The sequence below is a fragment of the Cyclopterus lumpus genome, chromosome 14, assembly GCF_009769545.1.
Source record: "Cyclopterus lumpus isolate fCycLum1 chromosome 14, fCycLum1.pri, whole genome shotgun sequence".
Lineage (NCBI taxonomy): Eukaryota > Metazoa > Chordata > Actinopteri > Perciformes > Cyclopteridae > Cyclopterus > Cyclopterus lumpus.
In genome coordinates, this window is record NC_046979.1 from 3,747,323 (window position 1) to 3,763,345 (window position 16,023).

The window sequence follows — 16,023 nt, forward strand, 5'->3', positions numbered from 1 at the left end:
ATTATTAATAAAATTCAGTTGTTTCTACGTATACAATGTTTTTTTTATTAATTACTACGGTCGTCTTTCACTAAAATAAGTTTTAAAAAGTTGGGTTGTGTTGAGCACCAAACAATATAATTATAATTATATTAACATGTCATAATTAATTACTACAGTAGTCTTTCATTAAAATAAGTTAAAACAAGTTGGGTTGTGTTGAGCACCAAACAATATAATTATAATTATATTAACATGTCATAATTAATTACTACAGTAGTCTTTCATTAAAATAAGTTAAAACAAGTTGGGTTGTGTTGAGCACCAAACAATATAATTATAATTATATTAACATGTCATAATTAATTACTACAGTAGTCTTTCATTAAAATAAGTTAAAACAAGTTGGGTTGTGTTGAGCACCAAACAATATAATAATAATAACAATTATTAATTTATTACTACAGTAGTCTTTCACTAAAAAAAGTAAAGAAGGGTTGTGTTGAAAACCAAACAATATAATAATAATAATTAATTACTACAGTAGTCTTTCACTAAAATAAGTAAAAGCCTTTGGGTGTTTTAAACACCAAACAATATAATAATACTAATAATAATGACTCCAAAAACAATAATTAAAATTAATGAAAATGATAACATTATTGGTATTGCACAATACATGCAAAGTGCTGAACATAACAGCCTCACAGTTCCGGGCCATAGAAACCGAGAGCAGCCTTTAGGGACCTTGAAAAGAGCGGCGGTGAAGACTCTGCTCGTGGTCCTTCATAAGGTGAATGGATCCGGCGGCCATCTTGTTGTCTCCGCTCAGGACTTCCAAGTAGCACAAACACCTGTCGCTGCAGATTGAGAGGGGGAACCGGTTTGTTCCCGCGCTTCGTTCCTCGTAATCACACGTCTGTACGATCTCTCCGGGTCTTTCAGTCCCGCTAATGATGCTTCCACTCGTTCTCTTTTTCATTAGGAACCCCCGAGGGCCACTTCATCAGCGCCTTTAAATATCTTCCCTTTAATGACTGCGCTGTGTAAATAATACAAAATATCACGTATATCCGACATAATGCAGACGGATCGTAATAATTACGCGTGAATTCGAATCGACATCTTGACTCAAGCTGATTGTTAAGAAAGTCAATCGTCCCCGGAAACCCTCGGGTATCATTTCCTCCTTTAATTGGGTCTCTTCTCCTTCGCCTTGTGAAAGGTGCAATTAGTGAAGGCGGTAAACAGATTACGGGGAACAAAGGGAAATTAATCAAGCAGGCACCTGTTGCTTGATTAATTTCCCTTTGTTCTAAAGCTAGCTAAGTCTTGCCTGCCTTCTTCTTCTTCTTTGGTGGTTTTTTGCGTCACTCACCTGCTCGATGGAAAAACGTCCAAACCTTCACGATATGAAAATGTCGATAATATGGACGAGCAGATCTAAGCGCTGTAAAGTGCTAACGTGTTGTTTTTTTTTGTACAACAACCCCGGAAGTTGGCGTCCACCTGGGTTCCCTCGACAAAAAAAGAGTTTTGGGTTATTGCAGAAAATAACAAAACATTTATGATGCTGACACGTTTTTTTTGTTTCAGCGAGATAATCTTTAATCAAAATGCACTTTTGTGATTTTTGGAAGCGCAAACACAATCAGCAGATGTAAGAAGCTAACGTTAGCTAACGTGACCTAGGGTCCTAGTGAGGACGCTTAGTGGTCTCATTTAGACTCTTTAGGACTCACCAGTAGTTCACGGACCTGTTTTATATCGTAAAATATCACAGACCCTATTTCAGACATCTTTTGTTTGGCTACATCTTTGCATCTTTTTTTTGTTAGTTAATTTAATATTATTATTTTTGTATATATTGTGCATTTTTCTTATTATATTCTATTTTTTTTCTACAAAGAATATATATATATTTTATTGCTTACCTGTATGTATAAATGCTGCCGTCGCAAACATTTTTCCCGTTGCAGACAAAAACTAATCTAACCAAAGAAAACATTTTTTTTTAAAAACCCTGTTCGAAACGGAAGTGAAACACTGCCGGCCAATGTTGGGGTTTCAGGACTCCTTCCTGCAGCTCTGAGCCTCTTCGGGGAGAAGTTTCCCCGCCACACGACAACAGTTCTTTATCTAAAGCTCCATTAAATATACTTGAGCTGCGGTTCTGTACATCTGTTGCAACACACGGTTCACTTCTTATCTCCGGCCCCCCTAGAAACGTGGGAGCAGGTGTGTTGAGCTGTGTGAAAATGTGAATTCTGAAGCAAGACGGCAGGAACTTCGTGTGCTTTAGTGTTTGTTTTCAAGGCTTTTTAGAGACGGTCTCGACGCACCGGATTCATGTTCTAACTAGACGGAGCGGTAAAAATGGACTGGCATCGTTATCATCTCCGATATTTATAGTTAGACGGAGAATTTCAAGGACGTTAGAAGTCCTCGGGAGTCGCTGTAAAAAAAAAAAAAAAAAGAAGAAAAAAGGAGATTGGGCTCCATTCGGTTTTTTTTCGAAATTGGAAAGAAAAGACCAGTCGGCCTCGATCACTTGAGAAAGTTTTCACAACCTGGGAATGCTTACGATGCGTCCAATTAGTCTATCGAGTAGCACCGACATTGTTCCCGTGGTTATAAATAGTCACATTTCACTTCGAGACCAAATTCTACAGCATCTCAGATCCAACGGGCAAAAAGAGAGGAATTCTGAGTCCGACTCACTAAACCCTCGACCGTTCACCGCATCCGGCAACATCTGTGGATTTATGGATTTTCAAATCCCGCAGGTCGGCCACCTGTGGTCGTCTGGAAAGATGAGGTCTAATTCATCATTTCACAGTATCGGTGACCAATTAGATTGTAAATGATATCCAAACAAAAAGGGGACGTCTCACTACCCCCCCCCCCCACACACACACACACACACACAGTCAAACGACGGTAACACACCATTATTCATGATTGATGAAACACAGTCGGCCTTATCGCAGCAAACAGACCGACTTCATCACGATGGCAGGTTTGTCAAGAGGCTTAATGGGAGACTGTGTGTGTGTGTGTGTGTGTGTCGCGTCACGCTCGCGTCGTGTACATTTGGGGGGGAATCGAGTAACGACTTCGCTCACTCACCTCAGATCAGTCTTAAAATCACAGTAAGTTAACGGTGTAAATTATGAAAAGATCGCGTTGAGAAAAATGTGTTTTTTGTTGATGCTTGTTTGCCTTTTTTGATAATCACCCACTGAACTTGGGGAACAGTTAGGTTTCGGGACAAAATGGCTGTTTGTGGTTCGCCCCCCCGCCCCGCCCATCTTTATGCTTCCTCGTTTCATGATTACGCTCTGTGGGATATTTACACATTACGGCCACATTACAGGATGAGAACAGCTACCCAGTTTATAACTTGTTTGTTTTCCAAATTTAAAGAGTGACTTCAGTGTTAATAATATGTCGGGGGAATGGGGGGGATTAATACACACAGTAAAGCTGCTCTGAACAGCCCCGGAGGCTTATTTGTGTGTGAAGTGAATGATTTAATAACTGTGATGGATTGTTAAATGGAAGAACAGTGATAAAAGTTGAGGAGAAGCGGACCCCTGCAGCGCGGTGGGGGGGGGGGGGCGCTTATCTCTTAGCCTTTTTAACAAGAACACAAAATGGTCCTGAAAACACAAAAGCGATGGGTTTTTAAAATTTAACATGTTTTAACTTAATTATTTAATCGGCAGAGAGACGATGACCACCGTGCGTCCATAAATCAACCGATCTGTCTCGAGGGCTTTTTAATGGGCTGCTCGGGTCAAGGGACTTCAAAAATGGAAATTAATCAAGCGAAATGTAAAAAAAACAAAAAAAACATTGTAACAAAAAGACTGCATCTCAAGCTGGACTTTCTTCTTTTTCTTCTTCTTCTGGAGAATATCTGCACCGTTAAGGTCAGCGGTGGATTTCACACCGTGAGCGTGTGAAACCGAGCTTTTTTTTAATTTATTTTTTATGAAACTGCTGACACAAAGAGATGAGAGGTGGTTCCTTCTCCGAAATACAATCACGATGCTGTTGGGTGCAACAAAGCAGCCGAGACTTCGAGGAATGAAAAATAGAGCCGCTAAATCGACGGCGAAGAGAACGAAGGAGAAGAGGGTTTTCCGGTTGGCGGCCCACAGATTTGTGCGCCGGCTGCAGTTGACCTGCGAGGGGAGGGGGGGGGGGCGAGCTCGCCAGGAGAATTTACAATGTGAAAGGAACGTCGAGGTTAAATCAACCCTGATGAACGGGCTCGCCTCGCCGTTTAGGACGCCGTTAAACACTTTGGAGGGGGGGGAAGAGGAGGGCAGGAGCGATGACGCAGAAGTGGTTGTGCCGGATTGTCCCGACTCCATTAGCGGCTCTGTGCCACATCGCCATCGCTGCAAGATGTTTAAATAAGAAATTGTGTTTATTGTGTTGCAACGAACCCCGCAGCACGAGGTCACGCATTTCACATTATTCACACATCCTTGTGCATTCGTTAAGATACACATCTGGCAAAAATGTGTTGTTTACATTATTCACAAGCGGGTGGATATCGCGGAGGTTCGACTGAGCGTAAAATAGCGTGTCAACCTCGGCGGATTTGAGTTTCACCAACTGTAATCCGTAATCACAGTTTAGAGAGGTCTAATAATCTATGTGAATGAGTGAAGATACATTCAATGCAGCCTCACTAAACACATTACATTTAGCTGACGCTTAGAATCACCATATAGACACCGCTATAGGGTTAATTAAGTGTCTTGCTCAAGGACACATCGACTAGGGCGGGGGATCGAACTGCCGATCCTCTGAATGAAAGACGGACCTGCTAACCACCGAGCCACAGCCGTCCCCTTTTGTTTAGTTGAAATTACACTTAAACGGGGTTTCTAACATCTGTTTTTGCTGCTTCACAGAGAAGATGGTAATTAAGTGGAAATGATATGCTCTGTGCATTGATGACGGGGTTGTGATCCGAGCTGCATTCAGCTACGCATAATTAGTGCTCCCATAGCACACGCGTGTGATCGTGAAGGTGTTTTTGTAGTTAGTGCTTACGGGATGTAGCTTCGGGATGATGTCTTTCGATTAGGGTTTTGCCCCAGAGTTCAGTCAATTATCCACAGAGGTCTGCTGTGCTTTGCATCTCATAAAGTGGCCACGTTTCATAAACATTACCCCCAAAAAAAGAAAAGCTGCTCTGCATATCTTAACTACCACAAACACATTCAACTGTTGAACAGATTTTGCTTTATGATTGCAAATAAAAGACTCGCAGCATTCAGTCAGAATACATTTATTTTATTGAGGGGAAAAAACTAAACAATTTTGGCGTTTGGCATCAAGGACACTGGTGTTTCTGCCCATTTTCAAAGGATTCATGAAGCATGGATTATTATACAGAAATAGAGAATGCCGCCGTGTGAAGCTCTGATTGGACTTACCGAGAGGAGCTCTGTTGGAGATATAATGGGCAGGAAGAAAGCTTCAGAAATTGTATTTTATATCCCAGATCATGCAGCATGGAGAGCATGTTTAAAGTTTCAGAAGGTTCCCTGTTATGTTGAATTGTTTTAATTCATGTTTTCAAAACTAGATACACCAACACCTGCTGGCCCTCACAGATTAGATCCTTATTATTTGAAAGTATAGCTGCATATTTCAATTCTCCACGACGTGACCCGACCCAGTAATGAGATTCCTTTTAATATGTCCTACAGCAAGAGATGCCATGTTTCTCTATAATTCTAACCATATTTCCATAACTTGTCATTGGGGAATATATAGCTGACTGGTTCAAAGAGTTTTCATGTACTAATGCTATTAATTTCTTAGTGATAGTAATCATAGTGATTGATATTATTGATACCCTCTAAAAATGTAACCCCTCCTTATGTATTTATGTCTCAGGCTCAAACAGAGGATCACTAACAAAGGAATGCCTGATAACGAACAGCTCCAGCTATTTACTGTACTAAATGGAGTTCTCCAAGGTTCTATACTGGGTCCTCCTTTATTTTCTGCATTCATGCTGAACAATGTTTCATTGCACTTAGTCACATTTGGCTTTTAAATATACGCCAAGTTGTCCACCTACGGCAAGTGTATAATCGCTGTATCAAAGCAGTGCTCACCAGTAGGGCGCGCTCACGTGCACAAACATGCACTAAAATCCACAGAGCACAGAGGAGCTTTGAATACAACCGACACTGAGGGAGAGTGACTTCTTTCTCGTTATCTTTACACAGAAAATAGTTAATATACTACATTTATTAATACCTTGAATATCAAATAGAGGACCTTTTAGGATACACAATGGCAGAGTCTGTGTATAACATTCCCTCAATTAATAAACAAAAAGTTGGACCCCATGAAAAGTTTGTGGGAGAAGTCAGTCCCATATTCTCTACCCTCATTAAGACTTTAAGATAAGCTTTGGCTGGCAGATATTTAAATGTGCTATTTTTGATATCAGTAAATATACATGGTCTCTCCCCTGGGCTACTCGTGTGCAATAAATGAGGAAACGTGTTAAACCTGGTGCAGCTTACATGATTTGTTAAATAAATAATTAATTTGATACAAGCTGCAACTGAAGACCTGGTGTGTATTTTAATTGTCTGTTTGCATATCCAGTGCATTCAATATAAAAATGCAGATGGGATGACAATGCTTTGTTCATCAGCATTCAAGGATTATATTTATCAGTGCGTACAACGAGCCGGATTCATCAGCAGTTGATCCCTTTTGATATTCAGAGGTTTCGGTACATACCACAGGGAAAAGCAGAGCAGCATGTAAGCGGAAGGTCCTCCACACATTATCAAAAAAAGGGAGGCTTTGTCTTTCATGCATAGTTTTCCTCATTTAAGATAATTTTTATATATTGGTTGTTCATGAGCAAATTTATGACTAAACCCCAAACTGCTGAGCAGCAGTTCAGTAATTATGGAGAGATCCATTAATGTGAGTAACTGAGAAATTATCTTTGCGCTTGTTTGGTCCAATTAAAACCAAACTTCATAAAGCATGCGTCGTTGAGTCACATCTCGAAAACGATTTAAATCATAAGAAAAAGCAAATCTTTGATATTTTTTTTGTAAGTTGCTCTTATCGTGGTGACAGCAACACTTCCTGTCGAGTACATTTTTAACAAGAAAACTAAAATCTCCCCTGACATTCAACTTAAAAGTTGCATCCAGGCCTTTAGAATCGTAAATGTCACATCTTTTACGTGGCGTGAAAATCCAGCTCGATGCAGTGATTCACATTAGAAAAATGTGTTTCCTTGAACGCTTAAGGTTAAGATTATTACCTTTTCCACACAATAGTGGCCCATTCCAGTTGCGTCCGGCGGCTCACTGGAAGAAAGGAAAAAAGTCTGTTGATGAAATCCAATGAAAGGCGTCTCCGTAGAATGAGTCGCGGTCGGCCACTGAGAGGTTGACCTGTGAGGCGCGATGGAAATGATTTTTGAAAAAAGACATCAGTGAATGCTGATGAAATATCAAGGAAAGTCACTCGCTACCGCTCACCGGTTCATGATTATCATCTCTGGGTTTTTTATCTCTCCGTAGGACACTGAGATTATCAACACGGCCATCCTGACTGGACGCACCGTCGCCATTCCCGTCAAAATGGTCTCCATCGAGATGAACGGAGCGGTCACCGACGTCTCGGCCTTCGTGCAGTGCAAGTCCTCCAATGAAGACATTGTTAAGGTACAGTAAACCTGATTTCCTCCAATCTCAAGATGTCAATTTAGGAAAATGTAATCCCTTTACTCGTCCAGTAATACTGGAGAGTGGCCCCAGCGCCACAGTCACAACATCAGGAAAGCATAAAAAAATTTAAAAAACGTGGTTTTCCGGGCCGCTCGTGATTCGATTATCCCCGCTTGCCTCGGATAAAATCGATGGATGTTCATAAGAAACTGCATACGAATCAATATGGCTACAAAGAGAGCAGTAAAACCTCCGCCCGCACCCACTGCTTGTCAAAGAGACGCCTCGCTCACCTGACTGTCAGTGTGACGAGGGGCAGACGCAACACCGGTGTCCATTATCGCCGCTCGGGCTCACGGGGAATCCAAGCCGAGAGAGACGGTATGATGGCGAGTCTTGTCCGTTGATTATAAATAAATTAAAGTGGGATCACAACAACAGGGCGCATTAGAGTCTGTGATTACGACGTTGTTATTTAATGGGTTGTACTGTAGGCAGATTGCGTAATTGCACAGGAGGCGCAGTGAAAGTGTTGCAGTGTTAAACGTGCAACGGGAGATGATTTGACCTCAGATCGTCAACGTACTCCGTGTCATTTTTATTGAAATGTGAAACAAACACATCCCTCCCTTTCCTCTCACGCAACCAATAACACTCATATAATTACCTTTCCTTTATACTGTCGAGCAGTTTGCAAAAGCAGAGAATAAGGGGATCCCATAAAAAGAGTTTTTATTTGCTTTTATGAATGAAGCTAAAAATAAATAACTTAAAAGTTTGCATATGAAATGCTATAAAAGCACATTTTAGTTGAGTTTAATTCTGTACTTTGTTCGGTTTTGTGAGACGAACAATGGGATTTCTCAAAGGTGTCTCACGTGCTCACCAAACGAGTTGTCATCACTGTTTGTTCAACGTGTTGGACACAAAGGGCCACAAGGGCGGCATGAAGATGAGGCGGATGCTGATTGGGCGTATTGTTTCCGCTCTCTTACGCCCACTTTCTAATTACCGGGAGGTCGAAGCTAACCGTCCCAAGCATGTTCTTTGTGAACCGATAAATGCTGCGAGACGTCCCAAAGTGTACGCCGTCTCGGACCGTCTACTAAAATGGTGCTCCGGTGCTGAAAAAATGAGGCCCACCCAAAGAAACTGCGGTTCCTCAAATGGCCACTTGAGGCTCCAAAAAAGCGAGTCATTCCCCATCGACCTCCATGTTAAAATGTTCAACTTTACGGTAAAAACACGTTTTCATCCCGGAGCTAAAAATTCCAAGTTGATGACCAGCTCGGTTCCATCTAAATCCAGGCATAACGTCATGGAGACTATGTCTCTATTATTTTCTATTTGATCTGTGGTTTCAACTCACCTCTTCAGGATATAGATGGTTTTAACCAGAGAATCTGACAAACAATAGCAGCTTATATGCTTTATCCAATTCTTCAACCGATACATCTCATATTGGAAAAAAGTCTGACTCCGGTAAGAGCTGCATGTTAATGCGCTGCACTCAGAGGGAAACAAGCCCTCAGGGAGAGGACAGATGTGATCAACTTTATTGTTGTAAGGCTTGTCTCCCAATAACAGAAATCTGTAATATCATATATTAATTCTTCTTTTTTTTTTTAAAGCACCCAAACTAAAAATAACTTATCTGATTGTGATAACAGAATTAATTCAAACGTAGACGGTCTGTCTAAACAATACTTTGCCAGATACATTTCTCTATTATTATTATTATTATTGTTATTATTATACTCGGCTCCAAAGCGATTGTTCCAGATTGTTAAGTGTTGCAGATCCTCTGGTGTCTGTCCAACCTCTTTATATCTTCCAATGGCCTTCGGGATTCTGGTGTTGTTCACTTCAATAAATATACAACATTTTAAGAATGCCGAGTGGAAAAGCTTTTCGTTCACCGAGTGGTAAAAATATGATATGAAGTAAGACTAATGGAATCCTTCTCGGGGGTCTAGCAGCTCCTCGAGGTCGAGCGAGGTTTGATTGTAGATTTTACAGACTGAGGCCAAATCGGGTCCGTTGGCCGTCATGTGGGAGGGGTTTCCAGTGGTGGTGCTGTCAATAGAAAAGAACAGTCGTTGCATTGGAACTGGCTGGCCTCAGCACATCGTTTATCATATTTCATTATCCGTTAAAGACAAGGCGCCGGGCCATGTGATATCGAGTGGGTTTGCTTCAGTGCATCTGCCATTGAACATTCGAGGCTAATTTAAAATGAGCCCTTCAGGCCCAGGAAATGCACGAGTCATGACAGTTCAATAAAGTGTCCCCCCCCCAGAACAGAGAAATTACACGATTCGCAGTCAAGACAGAAAAAAAGGTGGAGCGCACCAGTCTTTACTACACCCAACAAATTACTTCAAAAAGTCGGATTGAATTGTGCAAAATACAGACGCCACAAAGCTTCCCGGCGCCTTTCCACAACTCCTGCAAGTTTATCAGCTTTTAAACAAAAAAAGTATTTTCAAGACTTCTTCCCTGAATAAAGCTTTTATTATTTTCAACCCAGAGGTTTTCTACTTTGGATATTTTCCAACCCACAGGCTGTTTTTCCTATTTGAGAATAAGAATAGGTGAGAGGCTGTCATTTTTCTTTACTGGTACTTATTTATTTCGTGCTTTCTTCTTTGGAAATAACTGCAGTGTGCATCAAGAATCTATAGCAGATAAGCCAATCCTGCGTGTGCACATTGTGTGTTAGTGTGTGCGTCTGTGTGTGTTTGCGTGTGCAGGAGACATTATTAATGCACCCCAGTTATACAAGCTGAAAAAAGATAGAGGAAAAAGACTGCAAGTCTGTCAGGGGGCACCATAAGTAACAGAACCCACACTCCTCATTGTCCCCCCCTGGCATTGTGACTCATAGAACCCATCTTAAGGTAGAAATAAGCCCTTGTTTCTGCACATTACATCAATGCACACACACTGTTCCTAGCTGAAGGCTCCTTCCTCCTTGCCACTCTTGTATATGAGGCTATGTACACATTATAGGGTTTAATTCTCATTTCCAATTCTTCCCCGGATTTGATCTTTCTGCCTCGACTGTTAACATTTACGTCCGAGGTGACTCATATCGGACATCAGCGTGAAAGGATCCACCTTTTGAAAACGGCGCACACGGTGTACCCATTCGTCAGACGGACAATAATTCCGAAATCCCAATAGTCCGACGGCCATTATCTGGAAGAGAAAGGAAAAGAAGGCCCATTTCCCCAAAGATACCTACTGGAGTTGTTGGGGTCAGCACGACCGCGCAATTTCTACAACATCATTCCATTGAATCAGAATTCTGGTTTGTGAAAAATCTGTTTGATTCATTAATTAACATTTTAAGTGGCTGATGACGAGGCAAATAAAGTCATCAACTGTTTCCTAGGAAGGAAAACCTTCGGAGCTGAGTAAACATCTACTACTGCTAATAGATCCTTTATCGGGGCGACTATGGGTCAGTGGTTAGCATGCCCGTCTTTCAATCAAGGGGTTGGCATTTCAATCCCCGCCCTAGTCGATGTGTCCTTGAGCAAGACACTTAACCCTGCATTGCTCCCCGTAGCTGTGTCTACGGTGTATAATGTAAAGTGTCTTTGAGTATCTTGAAAAGCACTATATGGATTATTATTATTATTATTATGATTTCAGGGAAGTGATCCCAGATAATGCTCGTCTGCAGCGACTCTTGTTTTCACACGGCACGCAAACAGCTGTCTCCTGGGTGAAAGTCCAGTGTTTGTTTGACCCGACAAACACAGAACACATTGATTAGTAACATCTGATCCGTGACACATTTGATTTGGGCCACATAGCCTCACACAAGAGATCACAAAAGAGAGTTCTACCTCCACCTTTCAATGGAGGTGTGCCATTGGCTAGTTGCCAGTAGAGGTACATTACTAATATATAATTTGGACGGACAACAATTTAAAGTATACAGATGGCTGCTTTGCAACAATCTCTTTTGTTTTTAATTACATCCAAACTGTTTCCAAAAGGCTCCGGTGTCCCAGCTTTCCAGAACAACAGATAATGTTCAGCCTCAACATCATTAATCCCACCAACAACAGGCTAATGGGTGGCTGGCTCATTTAGCTAACGGAGCTAAATGAACTCTTTGGCTGCACTGCCTTCAACGCGCGCACATCCATCACGTGAAGAAAAGCTTCATAACGGCTCCGAGACACGGTCTCAGTAACGCTAGCCATATGTCAGCTTTCATTTAGAGCTCATTCAAACACGTACGTTATCCCTAAATGGAAAAGCCATTTGGCAGAATATCATGTGGCAATTAATCCAGCGAATATTTACATCTTGAAAATGAAATCCGGGGTAATGGCGGTTTCTGTTTTGAATAGCGCGCGGACCCAGGCCCGCATGTTGATGCGAATGTCATCGAGGCGGCTCCGTTTTTTTTTCTTCTTACGCAACAATTTATTCTATCGTGACGTGGCGTCGTTGACTTTGAAGCGTGGGTGAGACGTTCTCTCATCTCTCCAGACGGAGTGCGTGTGAGAGATCTGGAACAAAGCGTTTGTGAAGTGTTCATTTCTCGCCACCTTTACAATAATTTCAACTCCCAAGATGGAAACTATTTTTGGATCTGTTTCTTTTTCTTTCTTTTTTCTCTCTGTTCACCATTTTTTATAATTTCGGACCCCATATATTGGAGAGGGATTACGCAAAAAACGGCCTTAAGTCGCCTTATGGCCTAATATAATCACGACATACCCAGCCTGTCCTGAGCTATTGCTTAAATATACTGTAGGTGCAGCCAGACTCTTGCATGTACCTTTAATGCACACACACACTCACCCATGTGAGCTGTTTCATAAGCAGTATGGTAACCATACAAGTCATACCGGTCCAAACCGACGCTAGTTTCACGCTTTAATATCATAACAAACGTGTTTAACTGCTATTGCGTTGAGATTTTGTGGCCGACCAGAGGACAGTCGCATCATGATTAAACAGCATGGACGTGCGACGGCTCCTTAAGGTTGTCCTCGCCTTCATTAACCCGGCCGGTCTTTCTGTCTGCGCCATATGACCGGCGCACAAACCAGATGTGGGAAGCACTTGCACTTGTCCAGACGATCCGTCTCCGCCCAGGCAATCTGCTGGCACCGGGGAGGATGCCACAGCGCATTAGCGGCAGTGTGACGGCATGTGGCGGCTCAGTGTGTGAAAGCCCTCCTCACAGAGCCCCCACAGGGCCACTGATACCCGGAGTTGCTAACAGCTTTTGACTTGCAATTAGCCGGCCAAGTTTATCAGCAGCAGTAGCCGCAGGAGCTGAAGCGGCACTGCAGCTAAGGGAACCTTTTCTCAGTGTGTGTGTGTGTGTGTGGCTTTAGGGTAGAAGTGAGTACATGTCAGGCAGATGTTCTCGTCTCTGCACACAGCCCGCCGTGATGTGATTAATCAAGGTGGCTGGGGTCATTGAGTTACTTCATTCCTCGTGCCTTTCGCCTCATATACCGATAAGACCGCACACAAGCAGATGGAACAATAGCACGCACAAAACAGCGCATGAGGTCGAGCCCTGTAAAATTGCATTAACAGAACCAGAGGAGCCTGTCATCTTGAGAAGTCCGTCCCACCACCACCACCACCACCACCACTCCAGCCTGTGTGCATGGATGGGGGAATTATATTACCCAGTTATGATGAATCCACAGCCCTGAGAAGACTGGCCAGCCCAACCTCCATTTGGAAGGGGATTAGGTCCTCTGATTACAATGCCAGCTACCTCCCACCACTAGATAAATCTTCAATGGGAGCCCGAAAGCAAAGCCCTCCAGTTCCATTGCACTTAATAATTTAGTGTTCGGGGGGGGGGGGGGGGGGGGGGGGGGGGGGATTTGGGGGGGACGAGTATTTATGATAATTCAAATGGAGCTGGAGAATATTTTGACTCGACGGGTGACGCTAAAGAATGGGTTTAAGTTAAAAATGGCACTTAAATTTAGAAATGTCCATATATTGAATTCATATTCGGTTTCTTTGCCGTGCGATACGAATTATATCGCGTTACGCGAATGTCTCGGGGAGGGTGAATATGGCAATTAACGCTCCACGTAGGTGTTGTGAACTAAAGTTCACGTGAAATGTCACCGGCTGTCAGCCTTCACGTTATAAATGATGTGTTTGTCTGAAAGCTTTTGTTGATATATTATGTGTCCACGTAATTGTTCATAGATCATTATGCTGAGAGGTGGTGGGGTTAGGACGCGCTTTGCATGCCTAATTGGCGCTGCTACCCATGCTGTGGGTGCATAATGGGTTACAGAGGAGCACTAATTTGACTGCATAAGCAGCACACAATCAGTAAAGCATTGTGTACAGCACTGTGCCATCAAAGCTGGAGAGCCGGTGTTTTTTATTATTTTTTATTCTGACCAAACATAGCAGCAGCTGATTTCCACTGATTCGTTCCACGTCTGTGGTTTAAAAAGCTGCCGTCGTGTTTGGATGGAATGAAAAGCTGCAGAGTCGGTGACACGTGGCTGAGAAGAATATTAAAGGACACGGCATGCTTATTTTTAATGGGTTTCTACCGGAACATGTTTACATGCTGACATTACTTTATTTTTCTCGCACTTTCTGTCTGAATAAACCTCTGTCCAACGCTCTTGTTTTTAGCACCCGTCTCCTTCAGCCCCACCTCCCGAAAATAAAACCCAGTCTGCTCCGATTGGCTCGCGAGAAGAAATATGGCGCACCTTTTTACGCGAGGAGGGTTTAAAGTAGGAGATGCCACGGCTTCATATGAGGACGATTGATGTTTCACTGGAGCGTTCGCAGAGAGGATGTCATAGTATCCTACTTTTATAGGGGGAGAATTACAAATCTGCAGTTTTTTCAAAAGATTTATAATTAACCATATAACAGACAATCCATTCGAGCTTAGCCAAAAGTTCTGTCCCGCCAAGCACGACCCAAACGGCACCGGATCAGACGCCATCTTTCTATTTCTAGCACCGTCTGAGGGGTCATGTGTAAATATTGGCTTGTTGAATCACATGACAAAAAACAACAACCGGGTCAACTTATTTTATAGTTTCAAGGTTGGTAGGCACTCGAGATACCCAAATGCACGGACTGAAAAAATTAGGTTTTTTTTCCCTTCTAACATTTCCTTTAGGACTAAATGAAAGTGTTGGCAAAGATGGTTTATGTGCCCTGAACCTTCACATCACATTCAGATCCCTAAGAGATCCGGGCTTTATATTTGCTGTGCTTAAAATGTCAACCTTGAAATGCTCTGTGATGAATTCGCGGCGCGGACAGTCGCATCCGCACCGTGCTGTAAATCACCACGCATCACGAACATTAACATATAGATGGTCTCTGACTTCTGACCCTGATCCGTCCTAGGTGTCCATGAATTGCGACTACGTGTTCGTCAACGGGAAGGAGACACGGGGATCCATGAGCGCGAGGGTGATCTTCAGCTACGAGCACCTGAGCGCGCCGCTGGAGCTGACCGTCTGGGTGCCCAAACTTCCCCTGCAGGTGGAACTCTCCGACAACAATCTGAGTTTCATCAAAGGCTGGAGGGTTCCCATTCTGCCCGACCGAAGGTGAGGCTCAAATCCAAAATGAGAGACCGTGAGAACGCATGCAATGTTTGCGGGAAATTAGGGTTTTCTACGTTTGTGCATCTCCAAAATTCAAAGGTGAATTGTGAACTGTCCATTCATCGCAGCTCACAAGCCGACTTCCTGCCTCAGCTTTCACCGTAGTTTTCCCCGTGCAATACGGGATTATATGCTGTAAAATATGTGTTCAGAACTTCGGGTCCTGTGGCCGTAGGAAATTCAGGATTCAATGAATTAAAGTTTAACAATATTTAATGGCAAAGATAATATTCATATAGCGTTCACGATCGTGGAGCTGGTAAGGGAGAGCTCTCCGCAGATGGACATCTCGCTGCTCCCAAGGTCTCTCTTTCAGCCAGGTGCAGCGTAGAGCCCGGGGCGGTCTCGAGATCCCGAACCAAAGAACTCTGACTCCAGAACATCTCAGATTTCAATCGGCATCCATTTTAACTATAAACAATAAAACATCATTCATTCTCATGCATCATACAGTTAATCATTACATTTTTCATCAACAAACAGTGATCCTCTCTTATGCTATATAATACATTCCTCAGAATATTTTATGTATTAATATACTTTTAGTATACTTTATGTATTAATTTAAAACATAAACTTTCTTATCTACATGTGCAAGTATATATAAAATCCACTACAACTCAACAATGCTCACTTCCAATCTTTGCTCA

The 16,023-nt window shown here is 42.5% G+C and overlaps 1 protein-coding gene across 1 annotated transcript in view; it reads left to right on the plus strand.

Annotated features, from left to right (window-relative positions):
* Positions 1-16,023, plus strand: part of tmem132e (transmembrane protein 132E) — a 96,239-nt gene that overhangs the window by 53,522 nt on the left and 26,694 nt on the right. Inside the window, exons 5-6 of the mRNA XM_034551169.1 lie at positions 7,572-7,715; positions 15,111-15,316. Of these exons, the coding sequence (XP_034407060.1) occupies positions 7,572-7,715; positions 15,111-15,316 (350 nt within the window). The remainder of the gene's footprint in view (positions 1-7,571; positions 7,716-15,110; positions 15,317-16,023) is intronic.